Source organism: Sylvia atricapilla, chromosome 18, assembly GCF_009819655.1.
Source record: "Sylvia atricapilla isolate bSylAtr1 chromosome 18, bSylAtr1.pri, whole genome shotgun sequence".
NCBI lineage: Eukaryota > Metazoa > Chordata > Aves > Passeriformes > Sylviidae > Sylvia > Sylvia atricapilla.
This window is the reverse complement of record NC_089157.1, coordinates 7,926,169-7,953,974: the sequence shown is the minus strand read 5'-3', so window position 1 is coordinate 7,953,974 and position 27,806 is coordinate 7,926,169. Positions and strand designations below refer to the sequence as shown.

General features: G+C 54.1%; 4 protein-coding genes across 10 annotated transcripts; all 4 read right to left on the bottom strand.

Moving 5' to 3' along the window:
• Positions 1 to 123: 123 nt before the first annotated feature.
• On the bottom strand, positions 124 to 27,806 carry PCYT2 (phosphate cytidylyltransferase 2, ethanolamine). Of its 3 annotated transcripts, XM_066332181.1 has the most exons (14): positions 27,800 to 27,806; positions 10,733 to 10,782; positions 10,185 to 10,273; positions 9,249 to 9,410; positions 7,381 to 7,447; positions 6,824 to 6,908; positions 5,770 to 5,814; positions 4,379 to 4,517; positions 3,714 to 3,796; positions 3,456 to 3,533; positions 2,772 to 2,837; positions 2,468 to 2,533; positions 1,935 to 2,023; positions 124 to 1,274 (listed from the first exon to the last, which is right to left on the bottom strand). In XM_066332181.1, exons 3-14 carry the CDS (start codon positions 10,264 to 10,266, stop codon positions 1,184 to 1,186), a joined length of 1,053 nt encoding a protein of 350 aa, XP_066188278.1. In that variant the 5' UTR covers positions 10,267 to 10,273; positions 10,733 to 10,782; positions 27,800 to 27,806; the 3' UTR covers positions 124 to 1,183. The 3 variants fall into 3 exon arrangements, with proteins under 3 accessions (XP_066188278.1, XP_066188276.1, XP_066188277.1); XM_066332179.1 differs by lacking the exon at positions 27,800 to 27,806 and having other exon boundaries at positions 10,733 to 10,827; XM_066332180.1 differs by lacking the exons at positions 5,770 to 5,814; positions 27,800 to 27,806 and having other exon boundaries at positions 10,733 to 10,827.
• On the bottom strand, positions 10,846 to 14,949 carry SIRT7 (sirtuin 7). 2 transcript variants are annotated; one of them, XM_066332177.1, is made up of 10 exons: positions 14,729 to 14,949; positions 14,516 to 14,653; positions 13,923 to 14,027; positions 12,953 to 13,023; positions 12,785 to 12,857; positions 12,428 to 12,526; positions 11,713 to 11,949; positions 11,389 to 11,469; positions 11,143 to 11,249; positions 10,846 to 11,056 (listed from the first exon to the last, which is right to left on the bottom strand). In XM_066332177.1, exons 1-10 carry the CDS (start codon positions 14,822 to 14,824, stop codon positions 10,846 to 10,848), a joined length of 1,218 nt encoding a protein of 405 aa, XP_066188274.1. In that variant the 5' UTR covers positions 14,825 to 14,949. The 2 variants fall into 2 exon arrangements, with proteins under 2 accessions (XP_066188274.1, XP_066188275.1); XM_066332178.1 differs by lacking the exon at positions 14,516 to 14,653.
• Positions 14,887 to 22,795, bottom strand: MAFG (MAF bZIP transcription factor G). 4 transcript variants are annotated; one of them, XM_066332184.1, is made up of 4 exons: positions 22,609 to 22,795; positions 18,959 to 19,020; positions 18,478 to 18,873; positions 14,887 to 15,018 (listed from the first exon to the last, which is right to left on the bottom strand). In XM_066332184.1, the coding sequence occupies exons 2-4, from the start codon at positions 18,992 to 18,994 to the stop codon at positions 14,887 to 14,889; spliced, it is 564 nt and encodes a 187-aa protein (XP_066188281.1). In that variant the 5' UTR covers positions 18,995 to 19,020; positions 22,609 to 22,795. The 4 variants fall into 4 exon arrangements, with proteins under 4 accessions (XP_066188281.1, XP_066188283.1, XP_066188282.1 ...); XM_066332186.1 differs by lacking the exon at positions 22,609 to 22,795 and adding an exon at positions 22,175 to 22,527; XM_066332185.1 differs by lacking the exon at positions 22,609 to 22,795 and adding an exon at positions 19,714 to 20,011.
• Positions 24,693 to 27,789, bottom strand: PYCR1 (pyrroline-5-carboxylate reductase 1). Its single transcript, XM_066332182.1, has 7 exons — positions 27,683 to 27,789; positions 27,503 to 27,573; positions 27,238 to 27,417; positions 26,414 to 26,635; positions 25,846 to 25,938; positions 25,300 to 25,463; positions 24,693 to 25,200 (listed from the first exon to the last, which is right to left on the bottom strand). Exons 1-7 carry the CDS (start codon positions 27,747 to 27,749, stop codon positions 25,050 to 25,052), a joined length of 948 nt encoding a protein of 315 aa, XP_066188279.1. The 5' UTR covers positions 27,750 to 27,789; the 3' UTR covers positions 24,693 to 25,049.

The following is a 27,806-nucleotide window of genomic DNA, read 5'->3' as shown; positions in this document are numbered from 1 at the left end:
CATGGGGTTCCTGTCCCTGTCTCCCCCCAGATAGAAAAGCCCTGCCCTTCCTTGTGCTGCAGGAGATCTGACAAATACCCTCTTTCTGCTACTTGGGCTTGAGCCCTAAAATGACCAGTGCACAACTCTTCAACATTTTATTAATGATCAGCAACAGAAGTTTACAAGAGAGAGGACACCAGACACAGCCTGGCACAGTGCAGTGAGCTGCTCAGGATACCCACCACAGTATCCTGGAATGTAAGAGGCAAAAGGGGCTCACAGTTCAATACCCATTCTCCCAGCCCTGCACCTCCCCTTAGAGGCAGGCATGCTGCTTATCAGCCCTCAGAAAACCCTACAACTGGCCAGGTCCCACCCTCAGGTAATCCATAGGGCACAAGGGGGACTCCGAGCACAGCCCACACAAGGCATCGGGTCCTGCTGCCTCACAAATGGAAGAGCCTTTAGGAAAAGGCCCCAGGATCCCTCTGCCTCATGTGGAGAAACGCCTTGACCCAGCATCCTAGCACCACCGGCCCCTTCAGTAGATGCCACCTGCAGCCTGTCACTGGGGCAGCAACAGGTTTTTTTACCCAGCTCAACCCAGAGTAGCTCTGAGTTGTGTGCAGGGCCAGGAGCTGAGAAGAGACAGCATAGTGAATCCTAGAGCACAGCACCATCTCTGGCAGCCAGCCCCTTGTTTCTAAGCAAAAGCTGCAGGAGGAACCACATGAACCCTGTCTTGTCCCCAAGGCTGCTCTCACTGTGTCCAGCCACCCACACCACTGCCCAAGGGGCTGCTCTGGAATGCAGACCCCGGTCAGGACAGCCGAGTCTGGCAGGGCAAGAGGGGATGGGCAGCTCCTCCACTTCCCTCCTACTAAGAGCCAGAAATGGCAGAAGGTAAAAGCACATCAACATGTTAAAACATTAGTTATAATTAAAACCTTTTTTTTTTGTCAAATCTCCTCCTGGGTAAAGGGACGGGGACTGATTAACGGAGATAAAACTAGGCAGCGGAATCCCAACTCGTTATGTCTGCATAATTAGTGCAGGAGGAGCTAGGACAGCAGAGGGTAGGACAGCACGTCCTGCGTGCCAGCAGTGCTGCCCCCCTTCAGGGGTCCTTTCCTGAAGAGCAGTTGCTCTACCAGAGGTGAAGTTACAGCACTCTGTGGCTCACATATCCACACTCTGCAGCCTAGTGCTTCTCCTCCTCCAGCCTTCTCATGGCCTCCAGCACAGCCAGCTCTTTTGCTTCTTTCTTCTGGTTGCGAGCTTCAAACTCCAGCCTGCAAAAATTACACAATGCCATGAGATTCTCATTCATCCATACTTCTTATAGACAAAAGCACCTGGAGCAGGAGAGCACTGCCTTCTCCTATGCTGCTCTGTTCTGAGAGCATTTCAGAAACCCCCCAAGGCCTCCAGACTCCTCCAGAGCCTCTCCCAGAGCTTTCCATGGCTGTTGCCAGTGCTCTGCAGTCCTGGACTCCCACAATGGTCACAGATGACTTCTTTCTCCCTCTGTGGAAGAAGCTGCTATTCCATTCTTGGGCTGTCCTGGATGTTCTAACACCAAAATCAAATTTATCACTGATGTGAGCCAAAGTACTCAAAGTGAAGGACTCGGGCCTAAAAGACCAAAGCTCTTAAAGAAGCAACATGCTCTTTCCTCCAGGATACAGCAAAGGAAATTTATCATTAAAGGAGAAAACCCAATAAAGGTGCTGTGCAGCACATTCTGACACAGCAGAGTTCAGCTGTTCCTTTCCCTGTACAGACTGGTACAACCACATTTACAGTCTGCCCAAGCCATGAAAGAGAAAGGACAAGTTTGCTGACTCTATGCCTTTAGGTAACACCTTCTCTCCCTATTTGGTCCCATTAATCAGTCCCCAGACACTCTGGATGGAACAGTATGTGACAGAACTGTGAGACAAAAATCCAACCTGTTCTTGATGATTCTTTGCACAATTAGATCTGTGGTGAGATTGCTGCCACTGTCCACCAGCTGGAAAATGCCACGTTTCTTCGGTTCCTGCAAACAGACATGGCACTGGGTTGTGAAAACTCGTGGGACCTGGGTGTGCAGCTCCCCAGTGACAGCTGAGCTGTGGCAGGTCCTGTGGTGGCCAGGCAGGCAGGATGCACGAGTGACCTCCTTGGAGGCAGAACACTTGCTGAAATCAAAGCTCCACATACACAGGAGCTGCCCAGGACAGAGTGCAAAGCACACAGGATTTCTCACACTGCCATGAAGGCATCAGAAACAGGCGGAGCAAAACAATGCTTGGAAGAGAGCAGCTGCTGGGAATGATTCACTGACTGCTCCATGCAGTTATCCTCAGGGTGGATGAAAAGCTGCATCACCTTCCAAAGCTGTACCCAGGTGGCCTCCTCTGCAATACACCTTCTCAGTCCAGGAACACAACCAGAGCCAGGCTCTGTCTATCAAATGCTGACAAAGCACCTGGTACTTTACCTCATATGGATCAGAACCATCCTTGTCTGGCACCACCTCAGTCATCCCATGACAAACAAGTGTTACCTGGAGAAGAATACAAAAGTCACTGACAACATCTAAAAGATAACAGAGATATTTCCTGCCCCTACTCCCACTGAGCAGAGTCTGGAGCCCAGCAAAGCCACCCTTCTGCAGCAGCCTGGCAATCCCAGGCTGAGCAGGACACTCCCTCCTTGCACCCCCATGTTGTCCTGCACCACTTTAGCTCCCCACACACATCACCCACCACCATCTTCATGTCCATCCATATGCAAGGACTCACCCTGAAGTGATCCAACAGATCAGCAGTGACGGCGTAGGGAGCTCCAATCACCACCTCTGAGACATACTAAAAAATGAACCAGGTAGAGTCGAGATTTGAAAAATATCCCATAAAAAAAAAAAAAAAAAACCAAAAAAAACACCAAATCCCAAGCCAGAAGTCAGCTGCTTCTTAAAGAGAGACCTGAGCAGGTCACCTGGCTATAGAATCGGAAGTTCAAATAAGGGAACAGAGAAGTGGGTTCAGCAGCAACTGCTTGTCACACAACAGCTTTTTGTTCCTCAACACAATATCCTTTACAGAGCAAATCCAAAAGTGAATTGTTCCAGGCACACATTTCTGGGGATCCCCACAATTTCGTCCCAGGCATTTTCTCCCCTGCTGCAGGGAGCAGAGTTTTCTAGTGGCACATGTCTGACTACACAGAGCCACACAGCTCCCTACATGGTGTCCAGCCCTGTCACTGCTGGCAGAGCAGTTGGATGGGTCACCAGGTTGGATCAGCCAGGATGGCACAGGAGCCTAGCAAAGCCTCCCAAGAGTTCATCAGCACCTCTGGCAATCTCAACTGATTCATCTTGCCTGTCTTCTCAGGGCACCCCAAGGAACTCGTGCAAGATCACTGAGCACAAGTGAACACCACCAGGCTCCAGGCAGTGGAACAGTGCAGAGACACCCACTCACCCTGCAGGCCAGGACACTGAGGGTTCTCTCATGGATGTTCATGATGGGATAGTTCTTCCCTTTGTAGCGATTCACCTCCTACGGCAAAGCACCAGGAACAATCAAAAGAGAAACAGCAACTCCTTTCCCTCTTGCTCTCCCTCAGAATGAAATTCCTGTATTGGTCAATACATCCCTGTCCTGTCTCCTGAAGCACAGCCTGCCTGGTGCAGAGAACAGGCCCAGGCTGCTCTGCCTTCGGGCAGGTTCTACACGGACCTGATCAAAATGCAGCCCAGCAATGATATAGGGTTTCTCTGCCAACTGGTGAACCTTCTCCAGGAAATCCACGTGACCAACATCTGCAAATCTGTTTAAGGAACTGAAGCTCATAGGGAAAACAGATGAAGGAAGACAGAAACAGAGTCACTCAAAAACAACAGTGGGAGACAGGAATCCCTAAGATTTTATTCTTGCACTACTAATTGCCTATTTCCAAGAACAGTTGCTGCCTCCCTCCTCAGGTTCCACCAGTTCTGGGCAAAAGCCAGAGACTTTTTCAGCTCCACCTTAGATGGACTCAGCTTTGCCTCTGTACAGAATTCCTGTTTGTCTCAGAGGTTCTGACAAAAAGCCTGCTCCAGGAGCGACGTGTCAGCTGCAGATGCTATGGCAGCCAGTCTTCACCACAACCATTAGAGTGCTGAGAGTATCTGTCTTCCTGAAATCCAACAGTCACAGATTGCTCCACAGAGTAGCTATAGCTTCTTTCTCAATATCCTGTGACTAAGAAACTGCCAGGAAGAACTCACTCCTGACTCCCTCACATGCAGCTAACAGAAAAAAGAAAAAAAAAGGAAAAAAAGAGGCAAATATCCAGTTTGGTGCGTCCCAACATGAGAACATCAAAGACCACTGCTGCAACCAAAGAGAGTCAAGGATACGGAACAGGTCGAAGGCTCCAGCCACATAGATGATGGTGTCTCCTGGCTGTGGCTCCTTCCCCGATGCAAACTGGATGATCTTCTGGGATGTCTGCAGGAACTGTGAGACGCCAGTCCAGGGACTGTGACCTTTGGGCCCCTGTAGAAACATACACCAGACACATCTTCTTTTCAGGCTCTTTGAGGGGGTTTGGACAACACAGAGCACAGTGCTGGGCAATCTGCTCATGTGAATTTGCTGGCAACTCCCAGCACCTTGGACTTTCTATATTCCTGACATCAAGTATTTAGACAATTTCACAAAAGCCCTTTATGCTCTGTCTAAATCATCACCTCAGTAGCCAGCTCAGGAGGTGCCAAGAGGAAAGCTCAAGAAGGAAGAAGATAACAGGGCAGGTTTGAATTTCCATGAGAAGCAAGATGTGTTCAGGGAGACAACAGGAGACCAACCTTCAATCTGCCAAGCCTCAGGGCACCTGTCTGGCCCCTCAGCTCTCAGGACAGAGCACAGTCCCCACCACGTGGTAGCTGTGCAAACAGCCACCACGTCACCTGCTGTGCTACCCAAAGCTACTCCACGGGACTTGGCAGGACACTGCAGCTGAGGCCAGAGCAGACCCTGCAAAGGGCAGCATGCAAACAGCTCAGCTGTCAGGGTCACGCAGGGTATCTAGTGCCCTGATCCATTCTATCCAGATCCAAGCCCCAGGAAACAGCCATGCTGGAGCAGTATGCCCCAAAATGCCTACTCAAAAACCCCAAAATAGTGGGGAACTAAGGATGATTCAGACAGGTCAGCAAATTCCCTGTGAGTAAAAAAGACACGCTCAAGCTGCTGGTGCAGCTCATTAAGCAGAGACAATCCAGCTGCCAAGGAAATAAACAGGGCTGACGGCTCTTTGGAAGCAGTGCAAGCCACAGGCGGGACCTGGCAGCTGGAACACCAAGAGGGCTGCACTGCCCTCGAGCTCTGCAACACAGTGTGGCCACACACCTGCTGTGTCCACACCTCCCAAACCTAATACAACACCTTCAAAACACAGGCACTGAGAGGAGCATCCACAGAGGCTGCCTCCAGGCTGGAACCACGTGCACTTGGGTCCAAAGGGAAGCAGCAGGAAGGAATTTACAATCAAGGAAGGAACCCAGCACAGGCTCAGTGGGGACAGCAACCCTGTGGTCCTGCTGACGGACAGCTCATGCACTGCCCTGTGCCACACCTGCCCATCACACCCACTGCAGGCACTGCCATATAGGGACAGCAGGCATTCACTGGGACATTATTGCTACATGTGGGAGGACAAACAAGCCTGCAACAGGCCAGAAAGCACACTGGGAATCCTTTTCAGGCAGGACAACAACCAGACGTCCACGACCAGAACTCACATTACCTTCCCAAAGTTGTCAGTGTGCTTCCGATAGTCTAGGTCCTCATCCTGAAGGGAGATAAAGAGTCAAAATGTTTAAGCACTTGCACAGCTCATCCAACCAAGATATGCTTGTGTGTGGGAAGTGCTGGGAAGGCCAGGCTCAAAATGCAGACCAGGGATCCAGGGCACTGAATGCTGACAAACTGGTTAATACCTAAACCAGAGTCCTACCCCAGCATGAGTCAGAGGAAATGTGTCCTTATCTGATCCCAGCTTGGCACCACCAGCAAAGGTGGTTCTTGCCCAACTCGCAGCCCCGAGAGTGCTGCACAGCTGCATCCTCCCTCAGCCCAGAAAGCACCTGAAAGGACAGCATCCCTTCTCCTGCCAAAGACTCTCATGAGAGGCAGGCTTAGGTGTCTGCAGCAGCCAGCAGCACCAGGAAGATCTCCATGTGAACTCACGTGTTACAGCTGAGCCAATTTAACAGCTCAGCACACCAAAAATCTCCCTCTGTCCCTGAATGCACCTGTGGGTCACTTGTCTCTGCAGTTATCCAGGTCATTTTATTCACAATATTCCTTTATTACTCAGTAAATTCAACTCATTATCTGACATAAAACCACTGATTGCTTTTCCCTGGTTAGGTTAGCTCCCAACCAGAGAGTGAGCTGAGGAGACTCAAGAAAGGTCTGATTAGACTAGAGACAATAGAAGGCAGAAGCATGAAGCTCAGTGAGAAGGGAGAGGAGTTTCCAAGTCTGGCAGCACCTGGCTGACAGATCAATGTCCCTGCACTGTGTTGTTTCACCCTGGGAGAAGTCATGGGCTTGCCTGCAGCTCCCCTAACATTCCTGAGGCCCACACTGATCATGAGGCATCAGAGTCTTTGTCCCATCACCGTGTGACCTCAGACATGTTGAAGCAAACATAAGCAGGATGTTTTGCTGCCACTGCCCGTTCTCCAATGCACCTGGCAGCCAGGCCCAGGAGCTCTACTCCTCCAGGGGTAGCAGAAGGGAAGAGCAGGCACCTTCCCTGTTCTCCACCCCTCACCCAGAGCCCTCAGACTCACTATGTTGCTGTGGTGAGCCTTAGTCATGAGCAGCATGCGGCCAACAAGGTCAGTGGTGGACACGCCTTGAGTGCGTTTGCATTCCCTGCAGGAGACAAGCAAAGGATAAATCGGAAGCCACAGGAGCTTACACCTTTGTCTGCCTACCATCACCACAGGAACACCTGTGACACCTGATCAATCCAAACCAGGGGCTGTCCTAAGGAAGCCTTCCTTCTCAAGTACAGCATTTATTTGCGGAGCCTCTGCATTGTCCTCAAGCCACAGCAACTGCTCGTGTGAACGCTTCCCTCACTCAGACTTCCCAACAGAGCCAGCTCTTGGTGAGGCTTTAAAATCTGAACCAGCATCTGCCAGAAACCAGACAGCCCCACTGGGCAGGACTGTTTGCACCACTTGGCTGAAGCCAAAATGCTGGGAGCAACTGAAGCTCTGACACGCAGCCAGATTCAGGTGTGACCTGAAGACTGGTATGTTTCATCTGACTTCCCTTCAAGGCACAAATTTTCAGAAACTCTGCCCAAAACAAGATTAACAGGTAAGCAGCAAGAAGTTACCTGTATCGCCCTGCTGTCTTTACTTCCTCATAGGTGTCCTTGCCATCGATAGTTAAGGTGATGTCATCTGCAGAGAGAGAAAAGCTTCAGAACTGTACCCAAGCTCTCCTGCACAAAACCAGCAGCTGTGCAGGTCCGACACACCTAGAGCTAGACTGGAACTCTGCAATCCAAATCCCTGTGCATACACTGGGGACATGTCCTGTGCCCCACAAGAATGTCAGGGGGTTTTAAGACTACTGTGTATGTGGGGACAAGGATATTCCTGGATACTAAACACCATTACCCATCTGGTCCACTGCTGGGTGCCTTGAAGCAGCAGGCACAGCTGATTATTGCCTGAATGACAATAAACAAGCACTATCTGTATCAATGTTAAAAAAAGAACCTTTTAGCTCTTCTGGGACTGGTTTTAACCCTTGATTCATTTTCAGTCAACCAAACAGTTCATCCAATGGAAAGTTTTTCCCCAATGATTGCACTTCCACAGTGACATCCTCAGTGACAGCAACCCTTCTGCAGAGGCCATTCCAGTTCATCTCTGGCACATGGCTCCCAACTCCCTCTGCAAGAACACCTCTCACGTACTTTTGGTGACAGTACAAAGCCTTCAAAAGCAAAAGCTAAGCTGGTTTCCCTTTGCCAAACAGTCAGAGGGCAGCCCACCAGTGTGCCCACACAGTGGGGTGCCTCAGCCCTGCTCAGTTCTCCTAAAGCCCCACACCCTCCCCCCAGAGCACAGGAACAGGAGGGCACACACTGCCAGCACAGCTTGGCATGCCAGGAGAGGCACAAACAGCAGGGTTACCATCACCTCAGGTAAGCTCAGCTATTTCCAAACTCAGCTTTTGCACAAACACAACTTGGCAGAACTGCCGGTGCAGACGTGTTGCTCAGGAGAAGCAGGGAATGACGTGGCAGAGGGGACAAATGGAACAGTGGGAGCAGAGGCCACAAGCACTCCTCTACTGTCATAACCCCTCACCCAGCAATCTAAGGGATCACGTACACCAAACACGTTCAGGGCAGGCAATTAAGTTAATGAGGAATTTGATAGCCACTCCATCCACGTGGAAAAATCGTATTTATCTTCAAAAGATTAAGGATTTATTTACACTTAGTGAAATACTCGGCTTATCAATAGCAGGTGGCTGGGATCAGATGAGAGATACGCTAAATGAGTGCAAAGACTACTCCTGGTCAAACTAACAAAATTCCTTCCGAAGGGCAGGGAGGAAGGGCTGAGGCTTAGTGAGCATCGGCAGCAGCCCAGGAAGGGACAGAGTTCCAGAGCAAGAACATTTCCTTAAAACAATGCAGGAACTGTAGCAACTCTCTCTTCAGCAACTGTACACCAAAAAGTGTTCTCACTAAGAACTAGGTCTCTGGCCACACAGTCAGCTGAGCCACTGAACAGCTTATCAGCTGGATAAAGAGAGAAGCTTTTCAGATCTAACCTTGTCCCTGGATAAGTAGATATAAGCATGATTGTATTTTTGCATGCTTTCCTTTTCAATAATGTTTTTCACACTAAAGTTTTGTAAATGGCTTTCCCCTTTGCACAAATTTCTGCTGGTGCTAAGGGCAACCTCGGGATAATTTTAAGTGACACATTTCACCTTTGTAAGTGAAAACCAAAGGCCCTGGCCACTCTCAAGATTTTGAGCATGCTGACATGTTTCTCCAGACCACGAAGCAGAAGCAGCTGTGCTGCCCAGTGCAGGTGTTGAGAAAGCAGAGCTCTACACACCCCAGGAACCCCTGACCCCTGCACCAGCCAGGACATTGCTGGGTTTGCAGCAGGGCACCTGGAGCACACAGCCCCAAGGGCCCATATCAGCACAGCCACTGCCTCAAACACCACTCACCCCCATGCACACAGAAGTCACAGCTGTACTTGTCCAGGGTTTCCAGCGTGGTGACATAAGGAGCTCCAGGAGCAATCTCATCCACCCACTTGATGGCTTGCACCATTTTGTACCTCTCTTCCTGTGTAAAGACAGGGGGACCCTTGTGCTTGGCAATCTCCTCTGGGGAAGAAACAAAATTCCAGTTAGAAGCATGTCCTACAGTGACAGTGACTCTCAGTCACTGCCTCACTCATTTCATAGGCAGGCAAACTTCACTGCAGGTTTATCCTCAGCTTTGAATCAGTCTGTGGTAGCAAAGGAAGCCCCAGATCAGAAAACATTTTGATTCAGTTGCATTTCCTAAGCATTGAACAAGAGCCTTGTAATTCATTCAGAGAGCAAAAGGTCTCAGTGCTTCCCTGTACCCAGATACTTCTTCCTGAGGGGATGAGCTGGGCCTCCTGGCAACCCCCTAGGAGAAATTTCCCTCTTAAACAGTAACTTCATACTACACCTGGTTTCTACTGCAAATTCTGCATCCATAAACCTATTAAAAAATACATCTTCACATATCAAAACTTGTTTCTGGCACTTAACTTCCAGATGGCCTTGAAATGAATTTTCTCCACAAGGTAACTCATTTTGGAATGTAAGTTCTGCAGCTCCTACCAGCAAAAGCAGACTGATTTTCAGCTGTTTCAACTGTTTTCATAGCACAGAACACAGATTAACCCTCAGAGCCTGCAAGATCTGACCCATCTTATCCTCACTCCCTAAGTGTGACAGGGGTAACTTCACTACCAGAGAAGGAACATTTTTCTCTTGCAGGCTACTGATCCTGGAGCAAATGCAGGATGAAGCCTGACCTTATCAGGAACTCTTGGATCTCCTGAGGCTAATGCTGCTGGGCAATCTGAGGGGCTGCAGAAGATAAAACCTGGTAAAACCTCTTACCGTCCGTGTGGACCCCAACGATCAGGTAATCGCCCATGGCCCGCGCCTGGCGCAGCTGGTTCGAGTGGCCATAGTGCACCATGTCATAGCTGGAAAAAGAAGGGCCAGGTCAGCCCGAGCACACCGGGACACGCTTCCTTGGAAGCTGCGGGCAATCTGCCCTAGGCTTCGGAGCTGAAGGTCCCTCTGCTGCCGGGCAGAGCCGCGCCGGCACAGCCCGGTCACCAGGGCCGCAGCAGCGCTCCCTCCCGCCGTAGTGAGCCGGCCCTGATGCTGCAGGGTCCGGTCCCTCCCTGCACCTGCCCGGCAGGTGCCGGCCGCAGCCCGGGGGGAACGGACCGGCCCCACCGACACCCGTTAGGCGGCCGAGCCCCGGAGCGCTCCCGTTCGCTCCCGCTCGCCCGGCGCCCCGAGGCAGCTCCGCGCGGAGAGCGTCGCTCCGCCGCGGGCCCGGGCGGTGACAGAGGAGGCGGAGGCATCAGCGTAGCCAACACGGTTTATTTCTGCGGCGCCACGACATCACCCGGCCCCGCGCCCGCCCCACTCACCATCCATCGCACCAGACGCGCACAGGCCGGTGGCCGCCGCCGCCCGCCGCCCCGTTGCGCAGCATGGCCGCGCTGTCACCGGCGGTCCCGTCACCGGCCGCCCCGCCCCGCGCTCAGCGGCTCTTCCTGCGCCGGGCGCCCTTGGCGCAGCCGCGGCCCAGCCACCCCGCGGGGCGCCCGGCCGCCGCCTCCGCCCGCTCCCGGGGCTGCTCCTGCTGCCGGGGCTCCTCCCGCTCCCAGGGCGGCGCCACCGGCTTCCGCGAGTGCGTGGCCTCCTCCCCGGGGCGCAGCGGCTCGGCCAGCGCGAAGATGGGGTCCCGCGCCCTGCGGAAGGAAGGAGAGGGCGGCGGTGGGCGCTGGAGGCGGCCCCGGACCGGAGGCTCCCGCCGCTCAGGGCCCGCGCCGCTCACCGGTCGTAGCGCGGGATTTCCAGCCCCAGCTCCGCCATCAGCAGCCGCATCACGTCGTCGCAGCGGCCGTGCAGCTTCAGGGCGGCCAGGTCGTCCTTCGGGGTCCACTGCGAGCGACAGCAGAGCCGGCTGCAGGCAGCTCCCCGCGGCGGCAGCGGGGGCTCCTGCCCGGGGCTCGGCCCCGCGCATCGGCAGCGGCCCCTTGGCTCACACCTGGCCAACCCAGCGCCAAGGGCTTCACCTCACCTGCAGGTTCACAATATACAGCTTGGGCCGGCGTGTGGGGGGCTTGCTCATGCACCAGAGCCGTGGGTATTTTTTCAAAACCTGCCACAAAGCACAGAAGATCAGCACAGCCACAGGCACATGCAGCCGTGAACCGTATCAGCGAGAGGAAAAGGAATGTATTACCAGGAGGGGAAAGAGGGAGGAAGAGAGACTATCACAGATGTTGGGCGAATCCTGACACCAGAGTTTACAGTTGTCTGTTTGGGAGGAGACTGCTCAGCACCAAGGTGTATCACCAAGAGGGAATGCTGCTAACAATCTTCACCGAGTCTCTAAAGTTACCTTTAAGCTGGAACCCAGACAAAGAATCACATCTGCTTTGCTTGCAGCTTCTGTTGCTGCTTCCCAGTTCAGGGGCTGTCTCAATGTCCCCTTCTCCCCAAAGTGGACGATTGTATCTCTCAACTGTGCCCCACACTTGTGGCACATCCTGCCCGTGTGATGCCTGTGCAGGGCTGTGCGCTCCGTCACATCAAACACTCGCACGTACTCTCTGTTGGGTGTACATGAAGTGCAGACCTGGTGCAGGACGAAAGCAGAAACCCTGTCACATCATCACCTCCCAGCCACGAGAGGCCAGGAGCAAGCCTATTCTCTTTAAAGAAAAGCATTTTTGGGGACAACACAGAAGTTGTTGACAGAAGTATCGGTGATCAGATGCTAAGTTGGAAAACCTCAGGTTTTTTTGAAAACCAGCAAGTGGAGCCACAGGCAGCCTTTGGCTACATGCTGGGAGGGATTTCAGAGAAGGGCTGAAGGAAGAGATGTCAGAAGCAAAAGGCTCCAGCACGTACAGAGGAAGAACTACTGAGCTGGTATTTCTATGAGTTTGGTACTTTCTAAGTAGTTCACCCCAAACCTGACAGTCTGAAGACAGGAACTGCACACAGGCCAAGCCCTTGTACTAATTCCTTCTGAGCTAGTGGCAGATGAAGAGTTTACATTCTCTTTTTGTGAGGCCACTTAACATTGACTTTTTCCTGCTCTGGCCACTCACCTCTATGTACATATTGCCATGAAGCTCAGATATTGCAGCTCGGGGTAACCCGCTCCGCAGGTGCAGCCCATCACAGTTCTGAGACACCACATGCTGCACCTTGGAGGGAACAAAACACTGAGCTCCTACAGATCACACAAGAATCCCTTCAAGCAGGTGATGTTCATGACCCAAATCACACCAACAGCCTGTACATCAGAGCAGGACCCACAGAGAAGAAGCATGGTGAACAGACCTTTGTGAAAGCTAAATACCAGAAACATAATTGGGCAATATTTTGAAAAGCTTTCTCTTCCCTGCTGGGTTTATCATTCTTAGGCGGAGGAACATGAGTGAGGTGAGGAAAATATATCTTACCAGGTTGTGCTTGTGCAGGCTGGCAATGCTCATATGAGTGAGTGTGGGTTCTGCCTCACTCAGGTCTGCAGCGCTGGCAAGAAGCAAGGGGGGGAAAAAAGCTGGAATTGCCATTAAACTCTTCCAGTATCAGCTTTCTGTCACACAGTTCAGAATTTGGCTCCTCACCTGATGCTCCTGCCCTTCTGCAGCAGTGTCCAAATGCCATTGGGGCCTCTGTAGTCTGGGATCGAAGCTGCCTGTCACCAGGAGAGAAAACCAGGCTGATGGGGCGGGCCTGTCACAGCTCTTACACACAAACACAACCAACCCAGGCCCACCCAGGACAACCACAGACACCTCCATCCATGGTTGCTTTTTCATTCACTCCGAGTTTTCCAGTATAAGCTGTTCCCTAAACACAGGGAAACCTCCTTATGTGTTTTCTCTCTCTCTTCTAGGTTTCAGCTCTCATTTTCACCTCTAGTTTTAGCTTTCTCCAATTTTACCATTATGGAATCCCTCCAGAACTGCTCTTCATCCTTGGTACTTCCCACTTCCCTACACAGAACTTCACACACAGAATTCTTGAGCCTTTTCTTATTTTCCCTAGACTGTTTCTGGCACCTCACACTCAGCATCTCTAGCAAACATGCAGGTGACATGAGCACTCAGCCCCCTGCCCTGAGTCATACTCCATTTCAGCAGAGAATGGAGTGACAGAGCTCACATCAAGGTGACAGATGTCATATTAGAAGAAGCAGAACCAGACTGCTGCTTTGTCCCAGGCCACTGCAACAAAACAATTCTCAAAATGCTGTCTATAAATTCCTATAATCCACAGCTGTCTCTGCATGTCTGATAGTACATATAACATTCCCGAGCTAACTGGCCTGAGGTTTTACACCAAGTCATTGAAGAGACTTGAGTGAGGCAAGACCAGTATCCTCTTGCTCAGGCTGTGCATCCTGCACACGGTCAGAGGCAATGCAGCCGCAGGATGTCCTGGGCACAGGAATGACCCCAGGATATAGCCTGGGAACTGTGCTGGCTGCAGGACTCCTGCAGCATCCCAGGCTCATCACACACGTCCTGTGGTCATTCAGTCCACACAACTCGACCCTCTGAGGGGGCTCCAGATGATGCCCCCCACACGCACCGTGCTGATCCCAGCGCCTGTGTAGATGACGAGGTGCCTGGCGCTCCGCACAGCTGCTGCCAGCTCAGACACCTTTCTTTTCAGCTCCTCTGGTTCATCACACACCTGAAAAACACACCTCAGCAGGTTCACACAGATCCGAGATACACTACACCACTGAGTCAGAAAGAGCAGGAGTCTCCCCGGAAAGTTTGAAGATGGACTTGGGCCAACCAGGAAAAGCAACAAACATCAGCAGCTGTTTCCAAATGAAAAGGACATGGGCACTGTTCGTGGAAAGATCACGGGAAAAAGCTTCCTGGAGACCAGAAGCTGCTGACCCACCCTCTTGGGAGACCTGCCCACTCAGCCACACGCGGCTGGCAGCACGGCTGGCCGGAGATAAACACAGGGCCGTCCCCGGAGGGCAGACGCGTTCCCGCTGCTGGGGCACGGCGCCTGTTCACCGAGGCCTGCTGCGGCTGCAGAGCTTGGCAGCAGCCAGCCCGGCGGCCTCCGCCCTGCCTCTCCGCGGCCAGGGCCGCTCCCCGCCATCACCGGCTCGGCTCCCCCGCTCCCCCGCTCCGCCGCTCCCCCGCGACCCCGCCGCCCACCTCCTCTTGCCGCCGTCGCAGCCGCTCGCGCCGCTTGCGGCGCCGCTCCAGCTCCCTGACGATGTCCTCGCTCTCACTCAGCACCTGGCACTCCTCGGGGCTCCGCTCCGCCGGCGGCTTCCTCCAGATGCGGGATACCTGCCCGGTGCACACGCGTGGTCACGGCGGCCCGCGGCGGCGAAGTGGAACGGGTCCGGCGGCGTCGTACCGTACCTGTCTCCGGCGGTCCCGCTGCTCCTCCTGCTGCAGGATCTCGGCGCGCGCCGCCGCTTTCCGCTCGGAACGGCTCAGGCTGCCGCCCGCCGCCATCACCCCGGAACCGCCGCGCCTCCGCCGCCACCGGGCTCAGCTCCGCCGCTTCCGCCTTCCGGTCAGAGCGCCCGCGCGCCGCTTCCGGCACCGCCCCCCGCGCGGCAGCGCCCCCTGGTGCCGGGCGGCCCCCCAAGGACGCGCAAGCGGCGGCTGTTGAAGCGGTTTATTGTCGCGTACAAAGGCGGCGGACACTGTACAGAATAAATAACGGCAATAACTTAGCAATAAATACCGCCTGCGCCGAGCCCGGAGCCCTCTGGGTGACCCTTCTGTCCGCCAGCCCCGGCTCCGGCCGGGAGCGACTGTACACAATTCACAAGATACACAAATCCCGCGGGTGCCGGGGACGCTCCCCAGTCGGGCTGGCGCGGGACCCCTCCCCAACGGCCCGGAACGGCACCAGGAAAAGGAGAAAGGGAACACGACACCCTTCACAGCAGGAAACCAAACGGACGAGCACCTCAGGAACAAGAATTGTCACACTCCAGAACACTATATACGAGAGAGAGGTCAGCGTGACGGCTCGGGGCAAGGGTCGCCTCGCACGGGCACGGGAAACCAGCTGGCAGAACACAGGATCGCCCGGAGCCAGACGGGACACTCCTTGGACAACTGCGGAAATACATCACTCGGGGCCCTACACTTCACTGAGAACAAAACCAAAACCGTAGGGAAGCAACACTCGGGGGACCGCGGCCTCGCTGACACCCAGCCCGGCACCCGCAGAGCTTGTTGAGCACAGCGGCACCCTTCAGTCACGGCCTTGCGCCTGCTCTTCCCTACACGACCTGTCCCCAGTGAACACACGGGCCATTGAGGCAGACCCGGGCTCCGGGCAGCCAGGGGACGGTGCAGGGCAGCAGGAGGAAGGCCGGCTGCTGCAGCCAGCACTGCGGCCAGCCCTCAGGCAGAGCAGACCTGCAGCAGGCACGCTCCCTGCCACAAAGCACAACAAAAAGCAAGTTCTCCGTGGCTGCAGGGCTGCCCATCGTTGCCTGCTCTGTTGGTGGGGCTCTCCTCACAGCAAAGGCTCCAGCTGTGGAACCAAGATCCTAACCAGCCCCATATACACCTTGCCCGCTCCTCCGGCCCAGATCAGGACTCGGCTCTGTTCCAAAGGGCTCTTGCTGATACAGTCTCAGGCCGGGTCTAGGAGGGACAGGGTTAGGAATGACACCCCACGACAACTGGACACCTCTGTGTTCTGTAAAATCTCACTTCTTTCAGTCACCACACAACCAGCTGGAAGACCAGAGCCTGCTGAGTGCTGTGCAGTGTGTGGCCTACATGGTGAATGGCTACAAGTGGCACATCAGACACTTCAGCTCAGAGAAGAGAAAGTCCAGGGCCAGAATGGGGAAGTCTGGAGGCAATGTTCTAACCTGCTTCTCCTTTGGGAAGTTCACTGGGAAATGCATCCCAAACAACTCCCTAAACTCCCTATGAATCAGAGCAAAGCTGATCTCCTCCAGCGAGAAATTCCCATCAACTACCTGCTCCTCTCCTGCCACACTGCAGCCTTTCTCAGGCTGACCTGCTCCCCCACTCAGGGGAGAGCACTATCAGTTCAGCAATGAGAAACATCCCCAAAAGCTATCCAGGATGGCCATACCTCCCCACGAGACTGTGGCTTCACTTGTGTTATCCCAGTCTGCCCCCTCCACTCAGATCTTCAGCAGCCAGGAGATCACATGGGCTTCTTCCTCATGTCCTGCTGCTCTAAAACTTACTAAATCAGTTCAAATCTTTGGGAAGGGGAGAGGGGAGACAAAGTGTTTGTGGAAACAGAGCCTAGCCACAAACAGTTTCTCAGCTGCATCCCAGCTGTGAGTCTGAGCACTCTCCTAACCCCCCGGGCAGAAGCTGCCCCAGGAAGGACAGCGATCCTGCCACAGCTCACTGGTCAGCAGCATGTAGATACCAGGGACTAGCTTGTCCCATGTTGCCCCCCTTGCTGCAAACTTGCCCCTCTTGTTCGGGTGAGGTATGAGCACAACACAAGTTCTGACCACAGGATCTAATTCCAGAGATAAATCCCATCAGTCTTTTCCTAAACCTGGACAAGTCTCCCTCATGTTACTTCTCTGACAGATTTGCTGCAGGAAGGAAAGTGCAGCATTTTTCCTCTCCAGATAACCAAGCTAACCTGCTGCTGGCTGCTCAGCAGGAGCTGCCTGTGCTCCCCCTCCACACCTCTGGGCAGGCGTCTCTACCTCACTGCACCAGCCAGCCATTCTTGTCTTCAAAACCAGCAGCACCTTTGCCTGTGCACCAGAACCTTTCTGGAGAATTCAGACAGATTCCAACTCAAACTCTCAGTCGAGTTTAGGCAAAACGACAACAGTGTGAAATGACAGCACATGGCAAAAGGCACCAGCACACCACAGCGCTGCACGAGAGCTCGGGTAGCAGAGCGCCCAACACAAGTGGACATGACAGAAACTAGCAAGGTCAAGAATAAGTCACTTTTGGTACAATTGCAAAAAGATATCAAACAGGACTTGCCTCTTTTTTTGTCTTTTTCTAAGTTTTATAAATAAAGTCTGATAACTCTTTATAAAAACTAACCTCAGAGCCACAAACAGTTTGCGGGAGGTTCATGAGAAACTTTAAAATTATTTATTTATTAACTTTTAACTAGCAAAGTCTCTGAGAATATTTCCCCACTTATATGGTCAAATATTCTCGCCTTCTCAGGTAAAAAAGCTGACTATAAATACGCTCTCTCTTCTGTCCAATTTTAAACTTAGATAATTTAATAAGTCTTAAAATGATGTTTCTCTCTTTAAATAAAGGGCTATTTAACCACATAAACTGGTTGTGTAAACCATCACACTAGAGACACTTGATACCCTCAAAACACGGGAACAACTAGTGATTTTGGTCTTGTTCAGTGCAACACATTAGGCACAAAACCGGCCTGCAGTCAACACAGTACTGCTGCTCCCTTCTCCTCTCCCGAGGTGCTGGGCCCTGCAGGGCCTCAGGACCACGGCGGCAGGACACAGCAGCATCGTCCTTCCACCACTGCCAGTTTACACAGCTAATGTCATGGACGTCTGAGGGAAACCCACGGTTAGGGCACAGAGGCACACCTAGAAAGGAATAAAAACCTATGACACAGAACACCCCAACTGTTACTACAGGTACCAAAGGAGACAAAAGCAGCAGGTTCAGGCGCCGAGATGCACCACCTGGAAGAGTCATGAAATAAAGCCTTTGGAAGTGACCGAAACTTAGGGTTCCCAGCCTCCAGAAAGAAAGCTTTCCTCAGGCCACTCCTCCACCCTTTCTGTCAGCGTCGCTGCACAGATTTTCTTTGGGTAGAAAACCAAAATCTCAGTCTGTCCCCAGGGCACCCAAGGGCTACAGACTGCTGGGTGGGAAGCTCTGTCTGCACAGGACAAGGGATGCATCACCACTGCTGATACCAATCTGGACACAACAAAATAAACTGGAGCGATCAGCGGGCCAGTCCTGGGCCAAGTCAAAGGAACCCGGACCCATGTGGGGAGGGCTTGTGCTTTGGGGATTCCAGGCTGGTTTTGTGCCTAACTGCCCTGCACAGACAAGCTCAGGCAACGCTCGCTTCACTAAGACCGGGCGTCCGTTTTGGATTTCACTATTGTGATGACACTAGTAGTAGCAACCTTGCCAGGGACGAGGGGCCCCATGCTGGAAGTGAGAGGCCCCCGTGCAGGGGTCACGGGGCTCCGGGCCACGGTTCTGGCGAAGTTCTGGAGAGCCTCGTATTTGGAGCGGAGAGCATCGAGTTCCATTTTCATGCTGGCGTTCTCTGAGGCCAGCTTCTCCACTTCTTGCTGCAGCTCTGCCTTCTGCTTCTCCAGTTCCTCCTTCTGGGTAACACGCTTCACTCTGCAGCTGGCTGCGTAACCCCGGTTCTTCAGCGTGCGCCGACGCTGCTTCAGCTGGATGATCTCCTCTTTCGACAGGCCCCGTAGATGCTGGTTCAGCTCTCGCACAGACATGGTCACCAGCTCCTCATCTGTCAAGCTGGTCCCATTCTCACCTGGCTCCCTCTTCACCTGGGAGAGAAGGCAGCAGGCACTTGTGAAACCTGAGGTGGACGCCTACACCCATCCCTGCACCCCTCTCCTCCACCCACATTACCTTCAAGGCCTTGTTTCCTTTGTTGGGGGTCGTCATAACACGACAGCCTTGTCAGCTGGGTTCTGGAAGGGAAGGAAGGTCACATTAGCATCTGGGACATAGCAGAGCCCACAGCATTAGTCTGGCAGGGTCCAGCAGCAGTGCCACATGGTGCTCCACATACTGGTCCCCACTCACCCCCACTTTGGAAGACACTCAATAAACAGCCAGCTGAGCTGGACTCACAAGGAGCAGACCCTGTCCCTGAGCAGAAACTGCTGCCCTTCCACACCTCTGCTCCCATGGAGACTTTGTGGCAATGCTGGTTTTTTGTTTATGGTGGGGGAAATTAAAAAACTAGGAGGAGTCAGAATACACGGAAGACACATTTTTAAAAATAGCCTTGCAAGCAGCAGGCAGGGTCCAGAGCATGGCTGCTCCAGGCCAGTCATGCTGACTCAGCAGGCTGGCACTCTGCATTACTTGCTCTCAGCCTCATCCTTGTCACCAGCAAGCAGAGCAGGTTACCTTAAGACACCCTTCCAACAGGTGCCCAAGCACAGCTCAGAAGCTCCCCAGTCCTACCAGACTCCAGATGCCCCCAAGGATGCAGCCAGTATGGTTCAATAAGACATTACCCTGAGCAAAGGGGTACAAGGCAAGCCTTGGACACATTGGAATTCCATTACAAATTTGAGCTGATGCCTCAGCAGCCTTCACTTCTCCCAATCACGCAAAACTGACCCCAGTTGTAGGTCATTTCTATGAGAAAGTACCTGTCAATCCCTGGCATGCCAGGGCCCAGAAACACCTTCTTCCTCCTTATCTTCAGAGCCAAGGTGTGCTCACAAGAAAACAAAGATTAAAGGTGCCGAAAAACAGAGCAGAGCAGACTCCTTCCCTGCCATAGAAGACAAGACTTCAGAACTGGTAAGAGCAGTTCCCAGGCTTGCTTTACATAGACTTACACCCCATGCTCCTGCTTCCTTCCCCACATACCTCCTCCCCTCAGGCTTTTCAGTTCAGAATGCTACTACACTGCCCAAGGAACTGATCCACACAGATACACCTGATAGACATGTCTGTGTCTCAAATGGTCCATATTCTGCTCCCCTCTTAGCCCGGACTGCATCCACTCAGCCCTGGCCAGCATTCCTGTGCAGCCCACAGGTGCCTCTCCCCCTTTCATCTCACAGCTGTCAAACAACAATTTTGTTTGCCCCTGCCTTACTCCCAGCAGGACTGATGTCCAGTTACAGACCAGAACCAAATGCACACATCAGCAAATATGACTTTGTGCTGTTCCAGCAGCTGTGGCACAGACTCCCTACAGCGCATCTGTGAAAGGTGAACAGGACTAGCAGTCCCCAGAACACCACCAGGGATATTCCTGCAGCCTGCCAGGAGCCAGGCTATTTATATATACCTAGAGGACAATGCTCCTTCCAACAAGATGTCTGCTATACCCGACCACACTGGCACAGGCACGGTCATTTGCTGCCCAAGGAAGGCAGCTGCAATGAGGCAGGACAGGCAGCACAGGAGCAACTGCTGCACAAAACCAATTCTTCCCTCCTGCCCAGATTGCTGTTGATTCCTTCTGTTCCTACCTGGTAAACAACATGTCTGCTGAGAAAAGGGAAAAGGAAAGGGAGTAGCTGGAGAGACCAATGTGCATGCCCCTGCAGCACTTCCATGCCCCATCCTCTTGCAAGTGGAAGGCATCAAGGGCAGGTGTGGTCAGTCCACAGGAGTTAGCTTGCCCTGTGGCACTAAAGAATTTGCATCTGCCTGGTCAGCACACAGGCTGTCTTCATTACAGCAGACCCAAAAGGAAACAAACGGGGCACATACATGCTGCATCAGGTAGGGCACTGGGAAGAGTGCTCCTCAGCAGGCTGGGGAATGGCTGGTGCTGGCAGAGCTAGACACGCAGAGGCAGCTACTCATTCCTGCCTCTGCACTCTAACACAACACCCTCTCAGGCAGCAGCCTCTTACAACAGCCATCAGAGCTGCAACAGGACTGTCCCCAAAAATCTGGTGATCCCACCTCTCCGAGGTGCAGCAACACACAAGGCAGTCTGTAGAATGGGAAGAACAACACAAAGAGTTATCTGGGTCCTGCTTTAACTGGGCTGTTTGGCAGCTCATGAAGAGGACACTCAGAGAACTGGTGACATATCAGAGACCGAACTTCGCCTTACTCTCCAGACTGCTGATGGATCAGCTTTTGATAGCTTCCTGAAGAAAGATCACACTGAAAAGTGCCAAACACCATGGCTGCAGTGAAGAAACTGCAGCCTCAACACATTTCCCCAGAGCTCAAAAGGCCTGAACTCAGCACAAGTACAGCCAATTCTCCCCTCAGCTCAGCGGCAGCACACAGGAACTGACAGCACCACACATGATCCAACACAGGCCCTTCTCCACTCCTGATGCAGAACCCTGCCACGAGCCCCGTGTAAACACGGTGATGTCACCTGCTTCAGCACAGGCAGGCACAGGAGCTCACAACAACACTCTCTTAAAGTGTGGATTTCATACTCTCTTTATTTGCTTGCTAGCAAATTTGCTCACACAGTTTCATCCAGTGACTCTCCAAATTACCTGTGTAGCTAAGACAGTGTTCCCCACCCTGGGGGTCCCCTAGTGAGGTCATTCAACCCTGAGCACTTCCACAGCAATTTTTTCCTCAAGGAATCTGCCCACCCAGCTGGTTTTACCTCCGCTCACACTGCTAAAGCAAAGGGCCAGCTCTGAGAAACTCCATCCCATCCTTGGCAGTGCGCTCCTCCGACCACAGCTGGGAGCCTCACATATCCCGGACAGTCAGAGGCGTCCCCAGCTCTGAACAGCGTGACCGACCCGTGCACAACAGACCCTCCGTGCTGGCCAGGCACCGCAGTCCCGCGGGAACCGAAACCCACTCCACTCGGGGGACGCCGCAGCGCCAAGCACGGGGCAGCCCCTACGGAACAGGGGCCAGAATCTCCCACCCGCACGTCTGCAGCCACCAAGCAGCCCGAGGACCAGGTACCGACTGCAGCCAGCGGGGCTGTCCTGCCCGCGGCAGAGCCTCTGTCCTGGGGACCGGGCGAGACGCCCCGATGCCTCCTCACCCTCCCGTCCTCGGGAGGAGAAGCACAGCCCACGGCGAACCCCCGCGGCGGGGGCCGGCCGTCCGGCGGGACTGGGGGGACTCGAGGCCCCGCCGGGGGCCAGGTCGCACCCGTACCGGCGGAGCCTGAGCGCCTGAAGGTGCGGCGGGGTTGAGGGGCAGACTCGGCCCGAGGGCAGCCGGTCCGCAACACGATCGGGGCGGTCGGCAAGCGCGGGAGGGAGGGGCCGGATGCGTCCGTGATGCCTGCGGGTGGACCCGGGAGGCGGCGGGCGGGGCCGGGGACAGGCCCCGGGCCAGCGCCCCGCGCACCTGTTGCTCGGCCACTGAGCGGGGCCCGGACACAGCGGGGCGGCGGCCGGGCGGCGCGACGCCGAAGCGCGGCCGTGAGTCAGCGATGGCGGCCCCGTTTACGCACCTGCCCGACCCCGCAGCGGCCCCCGCCACCATCCCGGGCCCGCCGCGCCCGCCCCGCCCCGGCCCGCCCCCGGGGACCGGCCCGCCCCTCCCCGGCCCGTGCCGCGCCCGGCCTCGCAGCCGGTGGCGCTCACCTCCTGCCGGGGCCGCCGGGCCGGGCCGGGCCGGGCGGGGCGGGGAGGCCGCGCTGGGAGGGACCGGGACTCACGAGCCGCCGCCGCCGCCGCCGCTCACGGACTCGTCACGTGATATTTGCGTCACGTGGCTCCATTCATGAAGCGCCCGGCGCAACCGCCCCGGGCCTTAAGGGGGCCGCGCGCTCCGGGGCCGGCGGGGACGGCCCGGCCCGGCTCCTCCCGGCTCCTCCCGGCTCCTCCCGGCTCCTCCCGCCGCCCAGTCCCCGGCCCGCGCCGAGCGCTGCCGCTCCGCCAAGTACTGGATCAGCTCCCGCCATCTCTGGCAGCAGCCAGCGGCCACCTGCCGGTCTCCCCGTTGCACATCGCGCGGTCCCTCCGCCCGCACCGGAGGGGCCCTTAGCACCGGCGGCTTCACGCTCCCGTTGAGCAGCTGACCCTGCCGCGGGGCCTTGTGCGGTGAGCCCGTTCCGCAGTGTCAGGGCCCGGGCCGCTGCTCTCCCGGAACGCCGGGCTCGTTCCAGGTGTGTTCCCAGCCCTTTTGTTACAACTCCGCGTCCATAACACACACACTGGTGTCTACTGTTTGCTGCCACGCTACAGGCAAAGCAGGCAGGACAAGATGAGCATACCAAACAAGAGCGAGGGGCAAGTGGGAGGTGCAGCAAAGACTGGGCAGACCAGGGTTAAGGAGAAACACCTCCGTAGGAGAGCAGCGGGGGCTTGGCTGGGCACGGATCCAGCAGCAGCAGCACTGCTCTCTCCTCAGGGGATGTGACCGCAAGCCTTATAGCCCCGACAGGCCGGGTTTCCATCTGCTGTGGTGGCCAGCTCAGTTACAAGTCTATAACCATCTAGGAAGTTCATCTATAGCTCTCTGGGAGTACCCAGGGGCAACCTCTACGTGTCCCTGCAGAGAGGCTCAAGATCAGGCATCCATTCATTCTGCATCCCACTTTTTCAGCCAAGTGAACTCTTTCCACAACACTCCTTTGCATTTTGCATCAGCCAGTATTTCATCCATCTGACTTCCAGCTTGGCCTGTCTGCACAGGTATTACAGATCCTCAGCAGGAAAGAGAGGAACATATGACACCCAAGGACTCCTGACCTAGTACCTACTGCCAGTGGCAAGAGATACCCCCAGTCAAAACAGTTGGGATTAGCCACAGCTCTTATGAGAGAAGCAAGTTTTTATGTAAAGGAAGAGGAGTAACCATCTGTCACACCTATAGGGTCATACCTTGCTGGTAGCCAAAAAGCCTAACACTAAAAATATTTTACCATCACCAGCACCTCAGAGACAGCAGGACATGTTAGAACTCACTACCCTTCCACCTGTCAAACCATCCGAGCAAAGCCAGCAGTAAAGGAGGGGCAGTGAGAGGTTATGGTTCCCCAAACAAGACTGAGCAGAGAGAAGGGACAGCCACTGGAGAGAAAAAAAGCATGGTCCAAGGTTCACACCATACATCTGAGTGATGGGAGAGGCACTTGGTCCATCCCAAGAGGTGATTTTGGGCCCAGACCCTGATGCACCATGCAGCACAGTGACGGAATGTGAGCTCTGACAGCAGATGCAAGATGGGGCCAAGAAGATTAAACCAAGAAGAAACCAAAAGTTCTGAAACATCTTTTAAAAATCCTGTTAAAAATTTTTCAGCATGGGACAACACAAACACTGCTTGAGTCCTGGAAGTTCCCAAGGCTTCTGGAGAAATTATTTCCTTGACAAAGCTCTGATGAGAGTATCACCCTGTCCGAGAAAACTGCAGTCCCAGGGACAGCTCACACCAACCCCACTATAGGTTAAAGACTCTGCTACAGCACTGCCCCACAGCTGCTGCAAGACACGAGCCTGGTACAGGGGGCACCAATATGCAGAGTACGAGTTTTTTCCTTTGACAAAATAGAAATAACACAGAGAGAACACCAACGGTTGTGGCTTAGGAATAGTATTCACCATATTAGCATTCCCTTTGAAATACTCAAAACCACATGCTGCTCACTCACTCCCTTCTTGTCCCTCTCCCCCTGTGGCGGGCTGGAGAGGAGAACTGTTGGCACAAGAGGTAAAGATCATGGTTTGCTATAAGAAGAGTTTACTGGAAACAGCAATGAGATAAGAAAAAAATAGTAACAGCAACAATATTAAAAAGAGTGTAGAGGAGAGGCAAAGGAGTCACACGCAATTGCTCACCACATGTAACATGATGTTACTTGCACTGCTCACTCCATGCATCCAACCAGAAGGGACCTCTTCTCCCAATCCCTCTTCAGCCCCCCTCCCCTGCCACAAACCCCCCACCTTCCCTTTGCCCACACACATGATGTGTAGAATATCCAGGGTTCTGGCCATACCACTCCTGGCTGCAAAAATTACCCCAGCCTGGCTGCAACCAAGACAGTGACATTCAGCACTGCCAGAATACAGCAGTCTGGTCAGTTCTTCTTGCTCTTGCTGGTGAACAGACTGACTTTGCTAGCAGATGCCACAGACAGGGAAGGAGACTCCAGCTTCACCTTGTCCAGCAAAGTTTTCTTTATGGCTGCTGGGGAAATCTCCTCTTGGTCTGCCACATGCTGCAACTCCCTACAATGGGGTAGTGTTAGAGGAAGACAGAGAAAAAATTAAGGTGGGGAGGGTGGGGGACAAGACTTGCAAGCTCTTTAAGACTTCCTAGGTGCCCACCTTGTCCGGATACAGGAAGCCTCCACAGCATTGATGAGGAGTGAGCGAAAGCCACCACTCTCCAGGAAGTGCAGGGCATGGATGGTGGCTCCCCCAGGTGAGCAGACATTGTCCTTCAGCTGACCAGGATGCTGCTCAGATTCTAACAGCATTTTGGCAGCACCCTGTAACAAGGAAAACACTTGCCAGAGCTCTGACTGAGGAAGCCACTGTCACACACTCCTGTTCTCCATGTCACTGAACAGCCCCAGCACTCACAACAGGCAGACCTGGACTCCTGCAGGCTGCCAAAATACTTTTCAGAGCTGACAAAGCCTGCAAAGGAGCAGAGTTTCCCAGGCCCCAGCTCCCACACCACCAGTGCCAGCAGATTTCTGCAGACACTTCCTACAGCCCCTCACCAGGAACCTGTGTGCATTCAAACCAAACACATTCTTTAAAGCAGATTCTGTGAGAGGACCAAGATAATTTCAAACTGTGATGTGTAGATTCCTCTGCACAGAGCAGGCACAGACTCAGATTTCTTATGCAGGAGGTAATACTGACCAGCAAAGCCTGTGCTCCGAGTCGAACTGCCAGCCTGCGGGGAAGGCCCATCTTTACTCCTCCATCTGCAAGAGCATCCAGGGCAGTGAATGCCTGAGACCAGAGAGAGGAAGAAGGTGACTGAAAGACTCTGCTCCAGGACTGGTAAGTCTCAGGGAGGAGCCAGGGCTTCAGGGCTGTTCTGTGACTTCTATCACTTGGCAAAACCCTCCCCCTTTCCTTCATCCTTTCCTGGATGCCCTGCCAGGCTTCCCTCCCACTAGTTCCAGCTCAGGAGTTGGAGGAAGAGGAGAAATTCAGCTTCTGCATCATGCAAACTACAGGCCCAAGTTTTGCAACATGGACACATGGACACTCCACACTGGCTATGGACTTCAGACTCATCTGACTGGTAAAAATATTTTTCTGCTGTCCCAAACTTGACACCTGGAATATATGTCCCATTGCAAATGTGGGTGACGGGGGAAAAAAAACCCCAAAAAACCAAGCTGAAGTTCCACAGACGTTATGGCAGGCAAAGCCAACTGCTCTCCCTAAGACTGCCACTAGCTGAGGAAACAGCACATACATACGCAGGGCCACTGCCACTGAGCCCCGTTACAGCATCGATGAGGTCCTCTTCCACCTCGGTGCAGAAGCCCACACTGGCCATCAGTTGTTCCAAAAGCTTCCCATCTTCCACATCCGCATGAGTTCCTGTGGCATAGACTGTAGCACCTTCCCGGACTATCACAGGGGTGTTGGTCATGCACCTGATCACTTTTGGTGTGGGGCAGAAGGTAGAGAGTTTCTTAGGGAAGAAAATCATTGAAGATAGAAAGTACGAAAAAGGGAAAGAAGGGAGAAAAATAAGCTTTAGTGCGTATTTTTCATCAATGGTCTGTGCAGGAAAGGATGCCCCAAGGACAAGAACAACACAAGCAGAAGGAAAAGAGAAACCTGTGTATCTCAAATACCCTGCTTTGAGCCACAGCAGCCCATCCGCTGCTTCCCATACTGTGAAGCCTTCATCAGTACCAACAAAGCAACAGCTGGGCAAAGCCAGGTTGGAAACAGTATCCCAAATGCCTCAATCCCACACCAACCCACGGATCTCCAAAACAGCTCCTACAGACACTTAGCATAAAATCTGCAGAAATTCAGGGGATATGACCCTCTGCTGTTAAAAGAAACACGATCGGACAGCACCTCATGTGAGGGAAGAGCTGGATAAAACCTCTAATAGTATTTGCTGATGAAGACAGGCAAAGGTGACCAAAAACTAGTTGGCTGCTGCTGTGTGACTTTAGTCCTGAGCAGCACAAGTAATATCTATCCCTTGCACCGGCTCCTCGGGGTCAGAGAAGTGGGACCAGCTCATGGCCGGCCTTGTAGGGCCCAGTCCCCTCTCACCTTCTCGATGGAGCTGATGGTGACACCAGCCGCGCAGGAGACCACGATGTGCCGGGGCTCGATGTCGGGGCCCACCTCCTCCAGGATGAAGGGGATGATGGGGGGCTTCACGGCCAGGAAGAGGACATCGCTGTTCTTCACCGTGTCCTTGTTGCTCACCGTGAAGTTCACTCCTATTTTCTGCACCGGTTTGGGGAGAAACGGCACCACTCAGGCCCGGGAAGGGGGTGCCGCCACCCGGTCCCCGCTACCCAGCCGCACTCACCCGCAGCCCGCTCACGGTGGGCAGGTCAGTGTCCGGGGAGCTCGCCGTGATCTTGTGCGCAGCCAGGACTCCTGCGAACGACACCGCGCGTCAACCCGAGCGATCGGCACCATCCGCCCCGTGCCCACCTGCTCCCGTGAAGCCCGCGGGCAGGGCGAAGGCGAACTGCCCCGCGCCCACCTGCCGCCGTGAAGCCGCGGGCCAGGGCGAAGGCGAGCTGCCCCGCGCCGATGAACCCCACACTCATGACCGGTGCCGAGCGACCCCGCCGGACCCGAATCCGCCAGACCCGGCCCCGGCCCCG